This window comes from Hippopotamus amphibius, chromosome 15 (genome assembly GCF_030028045.1).
Source record: "Hippopotamus amphibius kiboko isolate mHipAmp2 chromosome 15, mHipAmp2.hap2, whole genome shotgun sequence".
Classification (NCBI taxonomy): domain Eukaryota; kingdom Metazoa; phylum Chordata; class Mammalia; order Artiodactyla; family Hippopotamidae; genus Hippopotamus; species Hippopotamus amphibius.
Window position 1 is genome coordinate 6800196 of NC_080200.1, and position 17178 is coordinate 6817373.

Consider the following 17178-nt stretch of genomic DNA (forward strand, 5'->3'; position numbering starts at 1 on the left):
GCACACTGGAGACACAGCAGCGACTGCCACAGACATAGCCCCTGCCCTCACAGGCCTGATGTTCTGTTGGAGGGGGACAGAAACTAAATAGGATTCTGAAAATTAAGAAAAGGAAACCTCAGCTAAAATTGGAGTCATAGGACGTCCCTGGAGGTGCCGTGGTTAAGACTCCACGCTCCCAGTGCAGGGGGTCTGGGTTCAATCCCTGATCAGGGAACTAGATCCCTCATGCATGCTGCAACTAAGAGTTCACATGCAACAGCTAAGAAGCCAGCCTGCTGCAACTAAGACCTGGTGCAACCAAATGGAAATAAATAAATAAATATTAAAAAAAAAAAAACTTTATAAAAAAAAAACCAAATTGGAGTCAAGAAGGCTTGCAGAGGGAGTTCTTATGCCCTACCATGCCTTGATTACCTCAAACAGGAAGACATCAGTTACAGATCCCAACCAGAAAAGATGTACCTCGCACTCCCAAACAGTAACTGCAACTACTACTAAAGTGGGAGAAAAGGTGCTCGCTTCGGCAGCACATATACTAAAGTGGGAGAAAAGATTTTCTTCCTGCCCAGCAACAAGCCCAGTCACAACTCAGCAAATGAGAAGCTGTCCTCACCTGAAGGCTTGCTTTCCTTCTAATGAACTTTCATTTTTCTGTTGTCCACGACTTCTTTGTCCCACCCTCTTTTCTTTTCTCTCTCTTTTTTTAAAAAATATTTATTTATTTGACTGTGTCGGGTCTTAGCTGCCGTATGCGGGATCTTTCGTGTGGCATGTGGACTCTTCCTTCTGGCATTCAGGCTTCTCTCTTGCTGTGGCAGGCGGGCTGAGTACTCGCGGCACAGCTGCCTAGTGGCATGTGGGATCTTAGTTTCCCCACGAGGGATTCACACAGCGTCCCCTGCATTGGAAAGTGGATTCTGAATCATTGGACCACCAGGGAAGTCCCTGTCCCACCCTCTTTTCTATACAAGTCTTCCATTTTGTACAACCTCTGGGAGTATCTCTGCTTGACAGATGAGATGCTGCTTGATTCCTGAATCTTTTAATAAAGGCAATTAGACCTTCACACTTAGCTGAATTTTGTTTTTTAACAGGATCGAGAAAGAAATGCATACTTGAATGTCGAGTAGGGATAAATCCTGGGGGTGGGGGGTGGGGGGTGGGGAGCTGGACTAAAACAGGATAAGGGGACAGAGAAGGGGAGACAGCCTGACGCCCAGTAAGGATTTATAAATATTTGTTACACAAAGACAATGGCAGACGGTGGGTGGCTGACTTGGTATGTGTTTAGGTCAATGATCTAGTTATACCCCAAAGATTCCACAAGGTGAGTTTTTCCCGTTTTACAGAGTGAGGAAACTGAGGCCAATGTAGGGATGGAAACTGCAACCCAGAGAGGAGAGGGTTCTAAGCTGAAAAAGTCCCCACTCAGATGCTCCCCCAGAAACTGTCATTTCTGGGGACAGCGGGGATGGGGGTGGGGGTCCCGCAGAGCGGCGCGCATTGACCTATGATGTCACCGGGACGTTAAAGAGCGTAACACTACCTGGACGTAGCCCCATTTCCCTTCCCGGACAGGTCCTCTGGTGGTCCAGGACTGTCTGAATCAAGCCTCTCATTGGCTACTCGCTCCGTCAATCCGTTTCATTCTTCCAGTCTTCCGCCCCGCCTTCCAAAGCTCGCCTCTGATAGGCTGGCAAGGCCGTCACTTCAGAAAGGTCCGCATTCCTTCCGCCTTTCTCCAGGAGACCGAGGGTGAAGAAGGTGGATCCCCGGCGGCGCCCACCCCGGGGGCTCTGCTCCCGCCTTTTATTGGCTGCTCCGCGTGCCGGTCGCTTCGCCACCCATCGTTGATTGGCTATCCAGCCGCCGCTCTGCGCGGCGCCGGCTCCGCCCCCGTCGGGTGTTGGTGGTGGGGCTGCGGAGTCGCCGATCCCGCCGGAAGCGCCAGGACAATGGGGACCCGGGACGACGAGTACGACTACCTATTCAAAGGTGCGGTCGGTGGGACACAGACGGGAGAGCGAGCGGCGGCGAGGCGCCGGCCAAGTACCGAGGCTGCGCTACAGGCCCCTGGGCCCAGGCCGGAGCCCGAAGCTTGGGTCCCGGCGGGCCAGGCAGCCGAGAAGGCTAGTGCAGGCCGGGCTTGGTCAAGTTCGGGCCAGGATGCGCGGCCATGCGGGGCAGGCTGCCCAGAGAGGCTTGGGGGCCAGGGATGCTCCGAGGCGGGGCCAGGTCCAGAGGGGGTGGGGCCCGGGGCCGTGGAACAGGCCGTTAGGGGCGGGGCCTTCGGAGGGGGCGGGGCCGCCTCAGCAGTTAGCGGGCCGGGCTGGGTGGAAAACTCCCTTCTCGATGGGGGTGGGGCTGTTAGGGGCGGGGCTAGGGTGCGATGGGCGTGTCCAATTAGTGGGCTGGGGTGGGCGGGTGGGGGCGGTGCTCTCGTGGAGTAGGAGGGGCCAGCCTTGATTGGTGGCAGTGCGTCTGGGGGCGGAGCCCGGGGAAGGAGGGGCGGATGGTGGAGGTTGAGGTGTGTGTTGGGTGGGCGTGGACCCTGGATTGGGGAGCCGAGTCGGAATTGCGTGGAGGGGCACCTGGGGTGGTGGTGCTGGTGGGGAGGAACCGTGTGTGCTGAACCTAGGCCTGGTGGTTAACAGCAGTAATTATCTCTTAAGTCTTGGGACTCTTAAGAGTTCTGAGCACTTTACACACATGAATTCATTGAAATCCTCACCATAATCCTGTGAGGTCAATATTATCCAGCCTCTCTCTTTATGGACCTGGAAACTGACACCTAAGTGCTGGAGCAGGGTTTGAATCCAGACCACTTAAGGAGTGTATCTGGGACTGGAGTTGTCATACTTCCTGCCTAGGGAGCAGAGGGCTCTAGGAGCCTCAAGTACGGCCTAGGCAGGTCAGGCAGCCATTGCCAGGCTGGCTTAGCAGTCACTGACTTTCCAGAGCCTTTTGTGCCAACCTAGGCTTTGGCCGGGTCCTGTGCTGCTGTGCTGGGCTCCCAGGCTGACGTTGGCCACCCTTGAGAGCTAACCCCGGGCCCACATAGAACACCCTTGCCATGCTGCCTGCTGCGTGGGGGTGTGCTTCCCATGCCAGCCGTTGGCATCTTCCCCTTGTTGGGGGAGCTTGGCCATTCCTGGGAGCGTGGTCTGTGTCCATCACTGTGTGTCTGTAGTCTCATCCCTTGTTGGGTCTGGGGTTCTGGAGACCTTGGGAATGTAGATGGTAGGATGGAGCGCTCCCTACCTGGGATATCCACGTGGTAAAAGGTTTCTGGGCAGAGGGAGTCCCCATGCAGAGGTCCAGACTTGTCACACGGCACCGTGGGCTCAGGGAGCTGCCTGCAGGCTGATACGATGCTGGCAGATGAGGCTGTGTGGTCAGCAGGCGTCAGGCCCAGGCCCTGGTGCTGACTAAGCCTTGGGGTCTCACTTTAGAGGTGGAGGAATCTCTGTCAGGGCTTTGGGGACAGGTGACGGGGGAGTGGATGTCAGTCCTGCTGCAGCTGGTGCCTGTCTCTACCCTGAGGCAGCTGCTCCCTGAGTCCAGGCTGGATGTGTCCTGGCCCCCACCTGGATGTGTTCCTCCCAGGGCAGGGGGCGTTCCTCCCAGTGTTTCTGTGGTCATTCCCCACTTGTTATTTTAAATCGTTTGCTGTTATAAATAACCCAGCTCCAAGTGTGTGCAGGAGTCATCTTTTGCCCTTTGGGTTATTTCCTTGAAGTATGTTCCCAGAAGTACAGTCATTGGGTCAGGGGCGATGGGGCAGGCTGTGCGCTTCCTAGGATTCATCTCCAGAATATTCTTCCTGGAAACACTTCTGTGAGAGCTGGCACGGGGGCAGGGCCCGCCTGCCCCGCTGCCCTCTCCCACTGGGCTCCTTTTCTGAGTTGAGCAGGTGCCCTACTGACCATCTCAAGCCAGGTCGGAAGTGAAAGTCTAACCCAGAAGGTCAGCATTTCCCAAACTGGTCATCTGAGACCTCACCTTCACGCTTAACGCCTTGTCGGAGGACCCCCTATTGTCTTTTAATATTTGTCTTTAAATCCACTCAGTTCTTCTCTCCTTGAAAAGGAAGAGGAGACTGATTCAAGTAAAGAAGGAAGGAAGCCAGCGGGTGGGCAAGCTGGTACCATGGCATCACTGGCCATAAATACGGCTGGTAGACAGACACGTGAATAAGCTGCACCCCACAGACCCTCCTGAGACCCCGTGGGCTCTAGAGGGTCAGGCCTGGGCAGTAGAGAGGTGTCCAGGACGCAGCTGAGCCAGAAGGGTTGACCAGCTTTCTCACCGCACAGCTCCCCTGCCCTCCTGGCAGGAGTGGAGGGTGCTGTGATCCTCCTATCTGCCACCCCGTGCCCAGCCTCCCCCAGGCTTCAGTTGCCTTCCCCTGGCCCTGCCCTGGGCACAGAGGGGCCACACCTCTCACTTGGGACACTGGCTGCCCCCTGTCCGGCCCTCCCACCACTGACTTGCTGTTTTGGCAGCCACATCCCAGGTTGCCTCCCCTGACCTTGGGCAGAGGCCAGTAGCTCCCCCTGGGTGTTCTCCCCACTTTGTACTTGTTTTTCTCCCTGCTCGTCCCCCCCCTCCCCCAGGAGTGAGGTTGTTTATTTGTACCTAATTATAGCTCCTTACTTTTATCCTGCTAACATTTTATCCTTTTCAGCCAAGGGCCATTTTCCTAGCCTGCCGACCAGTCCTCGGGGGTGCCCCGACCTCTGCTCTGATGGACTGGGCTGCGGGGTCCACAGTGGGCACAGCTATGTCCCCAAGGGCCACCAAAGGCCTTCCCAGAGTCCCCGCCACTCACCTGGCCTGGGAGGACATGGTTCATGTGGGCAGCTGCTGCGGTGGCCCAAGTCCCTGGCCTCTGGGTGGTGTCCCGCCGGCCCCATCTAGGAGTCTTTTGGGGAAAGGGGGTTTAAGGAGAGAGTGGCAGCCGGCTCCCAGGGAACAGCCTGGCCCCGGTGCTCACTCCTCCCTGCCGCGTGCTCCCAAGGCAGCCTCCTGGCTCTCCAGGCTGGGCAGGGCGCCCACCTGACCAGCTGGTCTGGGACCCGAGCACACCAGCTTCCCTCATCGTGCATGGTGGCCCTGCCTGTGCCCCAGTTTTAGGCACCTATCCTCTTCTCTCTGATTCCCCCTGGGAACAGCTGTGGCAAGGTTGCCTCCCCCTGCCAGTACTTGGGGCCTGGCATCTGCGGGGCCTGCTTCCTGGAGGAGGGGCAGGGCGTTGCTCTGCCTGGAGTGGGGGAGCCAGTGCCCCCAGTGGCCACTTAGTGGCCTGTCAGAGTATGGGCCCCAGATGTGCCACACTGTCATAGGGCAGGCCAGAGAACCAAGGGCTTCCAAGAGGTGCCAGCTCTTTGTTTTTGCCAGCCGGGCTTGCCTGCCCTGCCAGCCAAGTGGTATGCCCAGGGCGACCGATTCCCGGCCAGTGATGCCACCAGCTTCTGTGGAAATGCTGGGGGCTGTGTCCTCAAGGGCCCTTTCTTTCCCCGAGACAACAGATGACTTGTGTCTTGGACAATGCCATTCTCATTCCCAGCCCGCACACAGACCAGCCTGGCTGCTGCCCCGCCAGCCTCTTCTGCACTGGGCACCACGTGCCAGGGACCGCGGGGGCAGCCCCACCTTCCCGCCATTTGTCCAGGCAGTGGCTGGTGGCCTGTGTTCTGCTCTGGCCCCGCTGTTCTCATTGGGTGACCTTGGGCTGCGGGACTTGGCCATTCTGTATTGAGTGTCCCCAACTGTACACGATAATGTGAACATCTGTCCCTGGGGTGGCCCCAAGAACTCCATAACAAAGCCTTTAGGGCTGGGCCTGGCCCGAGGGGCTGAGGAGATTGTTGGCTAGGCCAGGGCAGAACCGATGTGGTGAAGGGGACCCCGAGGCTGGACAGCTGGACAGGGCTGGGAAGGGAGTGAGAGAGTAGGGGGGCTACCGGACAGGGCCCAAAAGGACCCTCCTCCTCATTTCCTGGCCTGATCCTGAGGATGTGAGAACTATGTGCAAACCTCCCTGGCTTTGGCCAGGTTCCTGCAGCCGCCGTGGGAAGGAGGTGAGGGGTTGGGGGCGTGGACAGTAGAACCACAGTCATGGCCCCACTAGCATGGCTGGAGCCCTTGGCCCCAGGCCCACATCCATTCACCTCTTTCCACCTTTCTCTGAAGTCAACTTGGCATTCTTATGTTGGGCGTGCACCGTGTCAGGAGAGGACATCGGCACTGTTGTCACAGGTGTTGTGGGCTAGGCCAAGTGGTGGTTTGGGAGGAGAGGAGGAGCCTGAACCCATGGAGTTTTGAAGGATGAATAGGAGTTTGCCAGCTACTCTAGGGGGTCAGGATACCCAGAAGGCGGGAGAGGAGGAGGCTGAACTCAGACCCTTGAGCTTAGCCCTGGACCCAGAAAACCTGGGGTCACGTCCTGCTGGCCCACTCTCCAGCGGGGTGGCCCTGGGCAAGTCCCTATTTAGTGAGCTTGGTTGTGGAGGTGGGAGCAAGCCTGCTCTGCCCCTGCTCACCGTGTGCCTTGGGCTGGTCCTTCCCGTCTGCACCTCAGTTTCTCATCTGTAAAATGGGTCACGTGATGCGTATGTGGGGTGATGGCACATCAAGAGCTTTCTGAGCACAGAACATTCTTCATGTTCTTGTTAGTCTTGGCTCTCAAGCAGCCAGTCCAGGGAGGGTGCTGGGTCTTGGGGGCTGCCTGGCCTGCCCCCTCCTTACCTGTGGCCCAAGGATGGTGACCTGAGCATCTTCCAGTGCAGGGGAGGTAGGCCTGGGAAGCCCTGCCAGCCACCTTGGCGTTTGCTCATTTGACAGGCATTGATCAGGTGCGTCCTGTGCGCTGGGCACTGTGCCAGGTCCTGGGGATACAGCAGGGAACCAGACTGTCTGAGATGACTGCCCTCGAGGCAGAATGACAAAAAAAAAAGGCTATAAGTGAAACCTGGCGAGTGTGAGAGGGTGGGGAGAGCTATGGAGGAGAGGCCAGGGAGGGGTATGGGGAGTGTTGGGAGTGAGTGGGTTGGTTTAATATTTATTTATTTTTTTATTTAATTATATGGCTTCACAGGGTTTTAGTTGCGGCATGCACGGTCTTTGTTGTGGCATGCGGGTTCTAGTTCCCTGACCAGGGATCGAACCCGGGCTCCTGCATTTGGAGCGCAGAGTCTTAACCACTGGACCACCAGGGAAGTCCCGGAAGTGGGGTTTTAAGAGGATGGGGGGGGCGGAGGGGGTGGCCTCCTAGATCATGTGCCATCTGAGGGGCCACACAGAGGAGATGAGGGCAGGAACTTGGTGTGGGTACCTGGGGAGAAGAACATTCCAGGCAAGGAGTAGCACTGCAGGGAGGCCCGTGCTGCTGGAGCAGAGTGAGCAAAGGGGAGAGAGGGAGGAGGTGAGGGCAGGGAGGGGACGGAGCAGGTCATGCACGGTCCTGTGGGCTGCAGGGAGGACTTTGGAAGTGGGAGCCCTAGAGGGCTGTAGGCAGGGGAGGGATGGGACCTGCTCAGGGTGCTCAGGGGCGCCCTCTGGTGGCCAAGACGAAAATAGCCTGTTGGTTGAAGCTGAGAGTGAAGGTAGGGGCACCAGGGAGGAGGTTGTCACAGCAGCCGGGAGTGAGGATGGCCTGGGGTCGGGGAGCAGTGAAGGTGGTAAGAAGTGGCAGGAATCTGGATGCACACATAAAATTCCTCATCAAGGAAAAACTTCATCAGGGCCTTCCGTGACCACGTCTGCAGCCCCTGTGGCTCCTCACTAGGCAGAGCCACCCGGGGTGCCAGAGCCTAAGGCCCACACTTGGGAGTCCCTGTGGTTTCCACCTGGGGCGTCCGGAAAGAAAAGCTGTTTCTCTGCGCTGCACACACACCTATGCACACAGTGTCACGAGTCCCCAGTGTGTCCTGGGTCTGAGCACAGCCCTCCAGGCCCAGGCCCCTCCTGGACCCTCCACCCCAGAGCTTGGAGTGGCTGGGCCCCTAGAGGCAGGGCTTCTACAGGTGGGGGCAGGGAGATTGATAAAGGGAGGGATGGAGGGAGAGACCCGCCCAGGCCTGCCCTGCGCTGCCCTGCGCTGCACAGGAGGGCTCTTGTTCCCCCATCCCTGCGGGACGCTCTAACCCCCACTGCCTGTTTTAGCATACAGGATGCTGGCTGAATTCTGATTCCAGGCATTCCTGTGTCCCCCTCCCATGGTGGCTTTTGTTGCTGTCTTCATTTTTCACACCTGTGGAAAGGGCAGCCCAGAGAGGTTAAGTGACTTGCCCAAGGTCACCCAGCCCCGGAGTTTTCTCAAACGTGCCTGGCTGCCCAGACCACCAGGCTGCTGTGGACGTTTGGGAGTTGACGGATCCCCAAACTGCCTTCTGCCGGGATGCCTGGATCCCCGTGTCCCATCTGGGGCAGCCCTGCTCTGAAGGACCCTTTTTTGCTTCTGCACCTGGAAACGTGGTGCCTCAGGCGAGGAGCCCCAGGACAGCTCCAGCACTGCCTCTTCACGGGCTGTTGTGGGTCTGCAGCACCCAGGGCGCCACTGTGAAGGATTTGCGGGTGGACGTAGGCGGCATGTGAGGTCTTGGCTCGAGGGCACTGCCCCTGTCTGGCCCAGGGAGCCTCACTTGTACCCTCCCCCCCCCCCCACAGTGGTGCTCATTGGGGACTCAGGCGTGGGGAAGAGCAACCTGCTGTCGCGCTTCACCCGCAACGAGTTCAACCTGGAGAGCAAGAGTACCATCGGCGTGGAGTTCGCCACCCGCAGCATCCAGGTGGACGGCAAGACCATCAAGGCGCAGATCTGGGACACCGCCGGCCAGGAGCGCTACCGCGCCATCACCTCCGCGTGAGGGGCGGGGCCGGGGAGGCGGTGGGCCCCAAGAGATGGGTAGGGGTTGGGCACGAGGGGGGAGGGGAGAGCACAGCCCCGAGAGCAGGGGGCCCAGGGTGGAGGGACAAGACCCCCAGGAGCTGTGGGACCCTCTGGAAGACCAGTACCCAGTCTTGGCCATGCTGTGACCCCAGCTAGGCATATCCCACTGACCCGTAGGGTCCCACTGAGGCACTGTGGTGTCACTGGGTGCTAACTGCATGGTGAGGGCTGTTACCAGGCTGCCCAATCCCCAGCCTGCCTGCTCGGCCCGCCCTGCCTGGCCATGTTCCCAGCCTTCCTTTTCCAGGTGCAGCCCTGGCACCCCTGGCCTTCCCCTGGCCACCCCACCATCAGGACCCCCTTGGCTGCCTCTTCCCTGACCCACCCAACTCATGGCCATTCCCCGTCAGTCACTTGCTGTCTTCTGGCATCCCTCCACCGAGGCCCGGTCACCTTCTCAGCTCCTTGATCCCTTGGAGTGGATGTGTGTCCATCTGTTTCCTTGGCGCTCTGGGTGGGCAGGGCCACGGCAAGCATTTGGGTTCTGTCCTTTCCTTGCAGGGTCACTGTTTCCTTCTCCCCTTGCGGTGGCTGACCCCGTGGGTGTCTTCTGACCCCAGACCCCAGACTCTCTCCTCAGGCCTCCCCATTCCTGAGCTGAATCTGGGGAGCGGGGCCAGGGCCTGCGGACATGCACGCCTCCCCCGAGGCCACAGTAGCCATCCCTCGGGCCAAGGAGCCACTGCCCACAGTGCCTGGGAGGCCCCCCGGGGTGCTGGCTCGGCTCACACCTGGGTCCCGCCCCCTGTCCCCACAGGTACTACCGTGGCGCGGTGGGCGCGCTGCTGGTGTATGACATCGCCAAGCACCTGACGTACGAGAACGTGGAGCGCTGGCTGAAGGAGCTGCGGGACCACGCCGACAGCAACATCGTCATCATGCTGGTTGGCAACAAGAGCGACCTGCGCCACCTGCGGGCCGTGCCTACGGACGAGGCCCGTGCCTTCGCAGGTGAGCGCATGCCAGACCAGAGGGCGCGGCCGGGGCCTCTAGGGGCCACGCTCCTGAGAGCGGGACTCTGACCGAGGTGTCCGAGAAGCATCGGGAAGGCAGGCAGCTCCCCCACACCGGGTGCATCTTCCCTGGCTGTGCCCGTGGCTGCAGGGGTGGGCATCTCCGTCCTACCCCTTTGGCCACAGCCCTTCATTTCCTGGGCCAGGTGAGCAGACAGGCAGGCAAGGTCCCCAAGAGGAGGGTGTAGGGGAGACCCCCCCCACCCCACCAACTCACCAACTCACCTGGGCAACATTCTCTCTTCCAGAAAAGAACAACTTGTCCTTCATTGAAACCTCAGCCTTGGATTCCACCAACGTAGAGGAAGCTTTCAAGAACATCCTCACAGGTGGTCACAGGGCCCAGCTGGGATCACAGAGGGTGGGCGTGGGAAGGGTACCAGCCACACGGGTCACGTGCTCCAGGATGTAGCCCCTGAACCTTCCTTCCTTGAACCTGCTGTTCAGGCTGGACACGAGGACAGACAGGGCACCCTCCACAGCGTGAGGCCAGATCCCACCCCTGCTGGCACTCGGGGCACAGAGACCCTCTCCGCCCAGCTCCCGTAGGTGGGCCCTGCCATGGCTCCACTAGAGAACAGCCTGCAGGGTCAGCTGGGGACGCAGGTGGCCTCAGGGGCCCAGAGCCTCTGGGCTTCTGTGAGTTTCTCCAGAGGAAGGAGAGCCTCTGATCTTAAAGAACCAGAGGCCTGGGCTGGGAGTTACATCTGCAAACAGATATGGGTCCTTCCCTTGCTGAGTACACAGCCAGCATTGGGGATAGGGGTGGGGGGCCTCCAGGAGCCCAGCCCCTGGCATGGCTCCCCTTGATGTGATGGGGGCGCACAGGCACAGTTGGAGCCTTTAGGAGGGGTTCCAACTCAGCATCGAGGGTGCTACCCTGAGGAGGTGACATCTAGATGAGTCCTTTGGCGTGGGGGGGGAGGGGGGTAATAGAGATCAAGGGCACACAGCGCACTCACCCTGTACCCTGTACAACCCCCCCCCCCCCCCCCGCCCCCAGAGATCTACCGCATCGTGTCACAGAAGCAGATCGCGGACCGCGCAGCGCACGACGAATCCCCCGGAAACAACGTGGTGGACATCAGCGTGCCGCCCACCACCGACGGACAGAAGCCCAACAAGCTGCAGTGCTGCCAGAATCTGTGACCGCCCTGCGCCTGGTCTGAGTGTGCGTGCACGTCCTCGTCCTCCGCCCACCCCTCACCGCCCTGTCCTCCCTGCCCCCTCTCCCCCCCCCCCCGCCCCCCTGTGACTGGCTCCCGCCCTCCCATCGAGCTCCGCACAAAGAACAGGAGTTGAGCGGCATCTCCTGTCCCGCCCAAGGAAAGCTAGAAGCCCCAGCTGCTGCACCTGCTCTCCTTGGGTCCCAGTGGGCATCTCGGCGGGGAGGGGAGGGTGGCAGGATGGACGGGGCCGGCCAGAGGCCAGGAGTATGGGCACACCGAGCAGGCTTCTCCAGTTTTCCACGGCAGCCTCCGGGGAGCGATCGCCGCCCTCCCTCTCTGGCCAGTTGGCCCAGCTGGCCCCCGGTCCCCACCCAGAACCCCACTCCGGGCTGAAGCCCGAAGAGCAAGGCGCCAGGGGCCGGGCAGGCGGACACTCTTGGCTCTCGGCGTCCCGCTCCCTCGCGCACAGCCAGCCAGCAGCACACAGGCCTTCGACCTCTCCCGTGGGTGCGCGACTCCAGCTCCTGCCTGTAGATGTATGCTGGGAGAAGACCCTCTCCCCACCTCACCCTCTTTTTTGCACGCGGCGCGGTCTCCATCCACCCCACCCCACCCCCGTGCCCTTCTTTCTGTCTTGTCTCCCTGTCTGGTCAGGAACCTGTTTGCAAGTGAAGCAATATCTCCGTGTTTTGTATATACAACCGCTCTTGTAGCCTTTGGTTTTTTTGTTATTGTAGAGAAACACAGATTCTTTATACACTTTGTAAGATTTACGCCAAACCCTAGCTCTCGATCTCTTATTCTCCCTGTGGCCCCTGCAGTGTTGCCCCGATGCCTCATTTCTCTCGCCCAGTTACTAAAATGTATCATTCGACTTCCTGTACAGAAACCTGCCGCTGCGCCTTTGTCTTCTTTCTCTCCACCAGGCGGCGCTCCTGAGCCAGGGTCCCTCGCTGCAGGTGCCGACCGACCTGGCTCAGCCCCAGGCCCCGCCCAGGACAACGAAGCCCCGCCCTGAGCTGACCACGGGGGTCCTGGGGTGGGTGAGGGTGGACCCACTTAAGACCTGCTACCCCTGTGGCAGGGAAGGCTGGAAGGTGGGCAGTTAAACTCCCCGACCCTAGGACAGCCAGCCCTAAGACTTGAGGGTGCCCCCTGGGAAGGGGTGGACTGTGCCCGCTACTCCCTGTCCTCGGACCTCCGGTTGGGGTTCAGTGCTTTCATCTACTGCCCACGTGGCCGCCTCATCACCTGTCCTCTTGCCCAGGGAGGATGGCGATGCCAGCCCCACCCCAGATCTCTCCATCCCAGGCTGACCTTTGAGAAGGGCCCACTGGGGGGTGACGGTTCCTCTGCCTCTCCTCAGGACGCAGCTTCTCCCCCCTGGTCCGTGTGGGCAGGGCTGGCCTGAGAGCCACTTCCCCCTGTGGAGGGGGCATAGCCACCCGCACCCCCCAGGCCTGTATGGGTGGGTCCTCCACCCCAGCCTGCACGGATCACATGACCCAGTGTGTGTCCACTTTCACCTGAGTGCAAGCAGCTGTTCTAGAAGCTCCAGCCTCTGGCTGAAGCCACCTGTGCCCTTGACCCCTAGGAGAGCCACCAGAGAGGGGGATCCATGCTCTTCAGGCTCTGGCTGCCCTACCTGGAGGGATGTGCAAACCCGAACCCTCCCCCCCCCCCCCAAGAGCGCAGAGTCGCAGGGGCTGTTCTGACGGGGAGGTGGAGTAAGTCAGGGTGAGCGCTGCAGGGTATCCTGGGCCACGGCCAGTGGTGGGAGAGCTGGGGGTCTGGCGGGGGCTGTACACTCGGGCTGTTCACACAGCCTTTCGGGGCACTGACTTTCCTGGGTTTGGACGGACCAGGGCATGGAGAGGGCAGATGGTGGAAGGAGGAGCCAGCATGGCAAGGTAAAGTGGTCAGGCACCCTGAAGAGTTTCAAGCAGTCCGAAGATGATATCTGTGAATTCCCTGGTGGTCCAGTGGTTAGGACTCCATGCTTCCACTGCAGTGGATGTGGGTTCGATTCCTGGCTGGGGTGCTAAGACCCTGTATGCTGCACAGCATGGCAAAAAAATAAAAAAAGATAAAAAATCAAATCTCTCTGTAGCCTCTGTTATTGGCCAGGCCTGGGCACAGACCTGAGAACAAGAATGATGTGACCCTGTGCCCTTGGCGGTCACAGTCCAGTGATGCTATTTCACTTACTCTAAGTTCAGTGATTTAATAAGCACAGCATGTGCTTTCTGTGCCAGGCACTGTTCTTAAGTGTTTTTTTTTTAAATGGTAAAATACACATAATTCCCATAAAATACACATAGCATAAAACTTAACCATCTTAACCATTTAAGTGTATAGTTCAGTGATGTTGAGTATCATATTGTTAACAACCATCCCCACCATCCATCTCCAGAACCCTTCATCTTGCAAAACTGAAACTCTGTCCCCGCTAAACACTAACTCCGCATTCTCCCTCTGCTGGCCTCTGTCAGCTACCATTCAACTTTCTATCTCTATGAAATTGACTCCTCTAGGAACCTCCTATAAGTGGAATCAGACAGTATTTGTGACTGGCAGCTTTCACTGGGCATCACGTCCTCAAGTTGCATCCATGTTGTAGAAGGTGTCAGAATCTCCTTCCTGTTTAAGGCTGAATAATATTCCATTCTATGGGTATTCCATTTCCCCTGTATCCATTCATCTGTTGATGGGCACTTGGGTTGCTTCCATCTTTTGGTTATTTTGAGTCATGCTGCTATGAACGTGAGTGTGAAAATATCTGTTTGAGTTCCTGCTTTCACTTCTTTTGAGTACATACCCAGAAGTGGAATTGCTGAATCACATGGCAATTCTGTGTTTAATTTTTTGAGGAACTGTGTTCACCTAAATAAATTATATGTAAAAGATAAGAATATGATTCCACAAAAAAATAAGTCTTTGGGGACTACCCTGGTGGTGCAGTGGATAAGACTCTGTGCTCTCAATGCAGGGGGCCCAGGTTCAATCCATGGTCAGGAAACTAGATCCCACATGCAAGGCACAACTAAGAGTTCAAATGCCACAACTAAGGAGCCAGCATGCTGCAACTAAGGAGATGGCAAGCCGCACTAAGACCCAGAGAAACCAAATGAATAATAAATATTAAAAAAAAAAAAAGTGAAAAAAAAAAGTCTTTTGCAGGGCTTCCTAGGTGGCGCAGTGGTTAAGAATCCGCCTGCCAATTCAGAGGTCACAGGTTCGAACCCAGCTCCAGGAAGGTCCCACATGCCGCGGAGCAACTAAGCCCGTGTGCCAAAAAAAAAAAAAAAAAGTCTTTTGCATATCATCATTTATTTGCTATTTACAACAGCCCTAGGAGGTAGGCATAATTTAGCCCCAGTTTAGAGATGGGGAACAGAAGTGAGTGTCTCACCCAGGGAGGGACCCACGATTAATAAGAAGCAAGCAGGTTTCAACTCCAGAAGTGGGTTTCTAAACATTAAGCTATGGGGCCTTACCCAATGTTTATTGAGTGCCTACCATGAGCCAGAAAGCCCTAATGAATGGAGAAGATGCCCAGATAAAAGAAGAAGCATACCGAAAATAAAATTAAAAAAAATTTTAATTAAAAATATTTTATATATAATCTGAATCACTGTGCTGAACACCTGAAACTAACATGACATTGTAAATCAGCTATACTTCAATTAACAAAAATACATGGAAAAGAGTAAAGTAAGTGGAAAATTTTTTAAAAGATAAGCTAGGGATAACTGCCAATCAGAGTTTTTGATTGATATATGATAACCAGTGTTATTGATTTTATATAATGCCATAAAAAATTAACCAAAACAAAACGAAAGAAAAAAATAGGTTTTCAAACCTGCATGTTTATAAAATAAAGTAAAAATAAATTTCTAGAAAAAAATGAAAAAAAGTTACTGGTTCGTTATTTTTTAGTTAAAATGCATAGATTTAGCTCCTCTGTTGGGGCCAAGCCTTCGACCAGTGTGCCCAAAGGGGGTGGAATTAAACAGGAAGTTGATATCTGAGACTGAGTCTTGGCCAGTGTATCTAGGAGTTTGGCTACACACTGGGTAGGGGTGGGGTAGGGTGCTGGGGAATGAGCACTGAGGCTCAGGGAATCAGGTTTTTCAAGTCACAGAAGGACTTTAGAAGCATGTAAAGGGGCTGGGATAAAGCTTATTGTTGGATTAGAACTAGAGATACTTGTGTACACTCATGGATTTAAAGAGATAAGATCATATAGGAACATATTGTAACATATTACAATGAAAGAAGCAAGAAATAATGATACTGTGGTAGTTATGAGTCCAGCTGGCACCCAGATCTTGGTTTCTAAATATCATTCCCCACTAAACAGAAGGAAAGCTCCTTGGAGAAATGCTTGAGTCCAGAGCTGAGGCAGGTAAAATTTGAACAAAAAGCCACTGTGGAACATCTTGTTGAGCCAATAAGGAAAGAAATGCTCAAAGATGGAATTAGAAAAAAATCATCATTTAGCAACCATTATCTGACAGAAGAAACAGGCATGGTGGATGCCTCTGTGCCACTCCCTTTTTCCTGTCTTCATTGAGGATGTGATGCCTGGAGCCACAGCAACCATCTTGCTACCATGAGCAAAATGCCAAGAGAATCTCATCATTAACCCTATCATCATTTGACCAAATCAATGCCAGCAGCCATCCTCCTCAAGACTTCTTGTAAATAAAAATAAAATCCTTTTTGCTAACAACAAAATTTGATTCAGGCAACAGTCATCAATGAATATTAAATCTGGTGGGTGAAGGTTTGTTGAGGAGCAGCATATTTAATCAGTTTCATGTTATTTTCCAATATGGCACTTATTGACAAGCGTAACACACTAACTCATGCTGGAGAAACCTGGAAGACACAATTATAACATAATTTGATTAATATAATTAGGTTAACATAATAAGTAATGGAAGAAATCAACATTCTTTGCCTCCTGATACATGCACTGAGAATACAATATCACTTCTGTGGTTTCTGTCCCAAATGCATGTCATGAGGAAATATTAGAGAAAAGCAAATTGAAAGGCTTTCTACAAAATAACTAGCCAGTAATCTTCAAAAATATCAAGGTCATGAAAGAAAAGGAAAGAATGAGGAATTGTTCCAGACTAGAGGAGACTGAATTAGACAGCAAAATAGAACACGTGATCCTGGGATGGATTCTGGAGATTTAAAGAACTTTATTGAAACTTTGAATGGGATTTGGTCATTACCTGGTGATATTGGATCAATATTAATTTCCTGATTTTGAAGATCGTACTGTGATTATGTGGAAGAATGTGCTTTACTTAAGAAATAAACACTGGGACTTCCCAGGTAGCGCAATGCTTAAGAATCTGCCTACCGATGCAGGGGACATGGGTTCAATCCCTGGTCTGGGAAGATTCCACATGCTGCGGAGCAACTAAGCCCTTGTGCCACAACTACTGAAGCCTGCACGCCTAGAGCCCATGCTCCACAACAAGCGAAGCTACCACACTGAGAAGCCTGCAATGAAGGCTGCACTGCAATGGAGTGTAGCCCCCATTTGCCACAACTAGAGAAAGCCCGGGTGCAGCAACGAAGACCCAATGCAGCCAAAAAATAGAAACAAATAAATACATTTATTAAAAAAAAAGAAATAAACATTGAAGAATTAAGGGTCAATGAGATGCCATGTGTATCTTATACTTAAAGGATTCAGAGGTGTCAACAATTGGGGAATCTGGGCAAAGGGTTTATAGGAATGCTATGCCTTATTTCTGCAACTTTTATGTCAATTTGACATTATTTTAATATAAAAAATTAAAAACCCAAATGCGCAAAGTTGAACACTTGATGCATTTTCATCTGCAATCATTATCCTTACTGAGGGTCAAATGGCCCAACTTGTGGCCAATGGAAGCTTCTAATTGGCAGCCATCGACATTATCTTACCAGGTAATGTCTTTGATAACTCCCTTTCTGGTATATCAAGATGTGCTATTTTTGTCTGTACATTTCCTGCCTCTGACTCAGAATCAGG

At 55.0% G+C, this 17178-nt stretch overlaps 1 protein-coding gene and 1 non-coding gene across 2 annotated transcripts; one reads left to right on the forward strand and one right to left on the reverse strand.

The window, feature by feature from the left end:
- The first annotated feature begins 1569 nt into the window (after positions 1-1569).
- RAB11B (RAB11B, member RAS oncogene family) lies at positions 1570-12027 on the forward strand. Its single transcript, XM_057709778.1, has 5 exons — positions 1570-1998; positions 8674-8869; positions 9714-9907; positions 10218-10298; positions 10973-12027. Exons 1-5 carry the CDS (start codon positions 1959-1961, stop codon positions 11116-11118), a joined length of 657 nt encoding a protein of 218 aa, XP_057565761.1. The 5' UTR covers positions 1570-1958; the 3' UTR covers positions 11119-12027.
- Positions 7152-7223, reverse strand: TRNAW-CCA (transfer RNA tryptophan (anticodon CCA)). Its single transcript has one exon. It is a non-coding gene; the product is annotated as a tRNA-Trp (tRNA).
- Positions 12028-17178: the final 5151 nt, after the last annotated feature.

Bases quoted from the DNA above. Each gene is read 5' to 3' on its own strand.
- RAB11B (XM_057709778.1), top strand. From the start codon at position 1,959: ATGGGGACCCGGGACGACGAGTACGACTACCTATTCAAAG. The intron at 1,999-8,673 runs GTGCGGTCGGTG...CCCCCCCCACAG, and splicing joins GTACGACTACCTATTCAAAG to TGGTGCTCATTGGGGACTCA. The intron at 10,299-10,972 runs GTGGTCACAGGG...CCCCGCCCCCAG, and splicing joins TTTCAAGAACATCCTCACAG to AGATCTACCGCATCGTGTCA.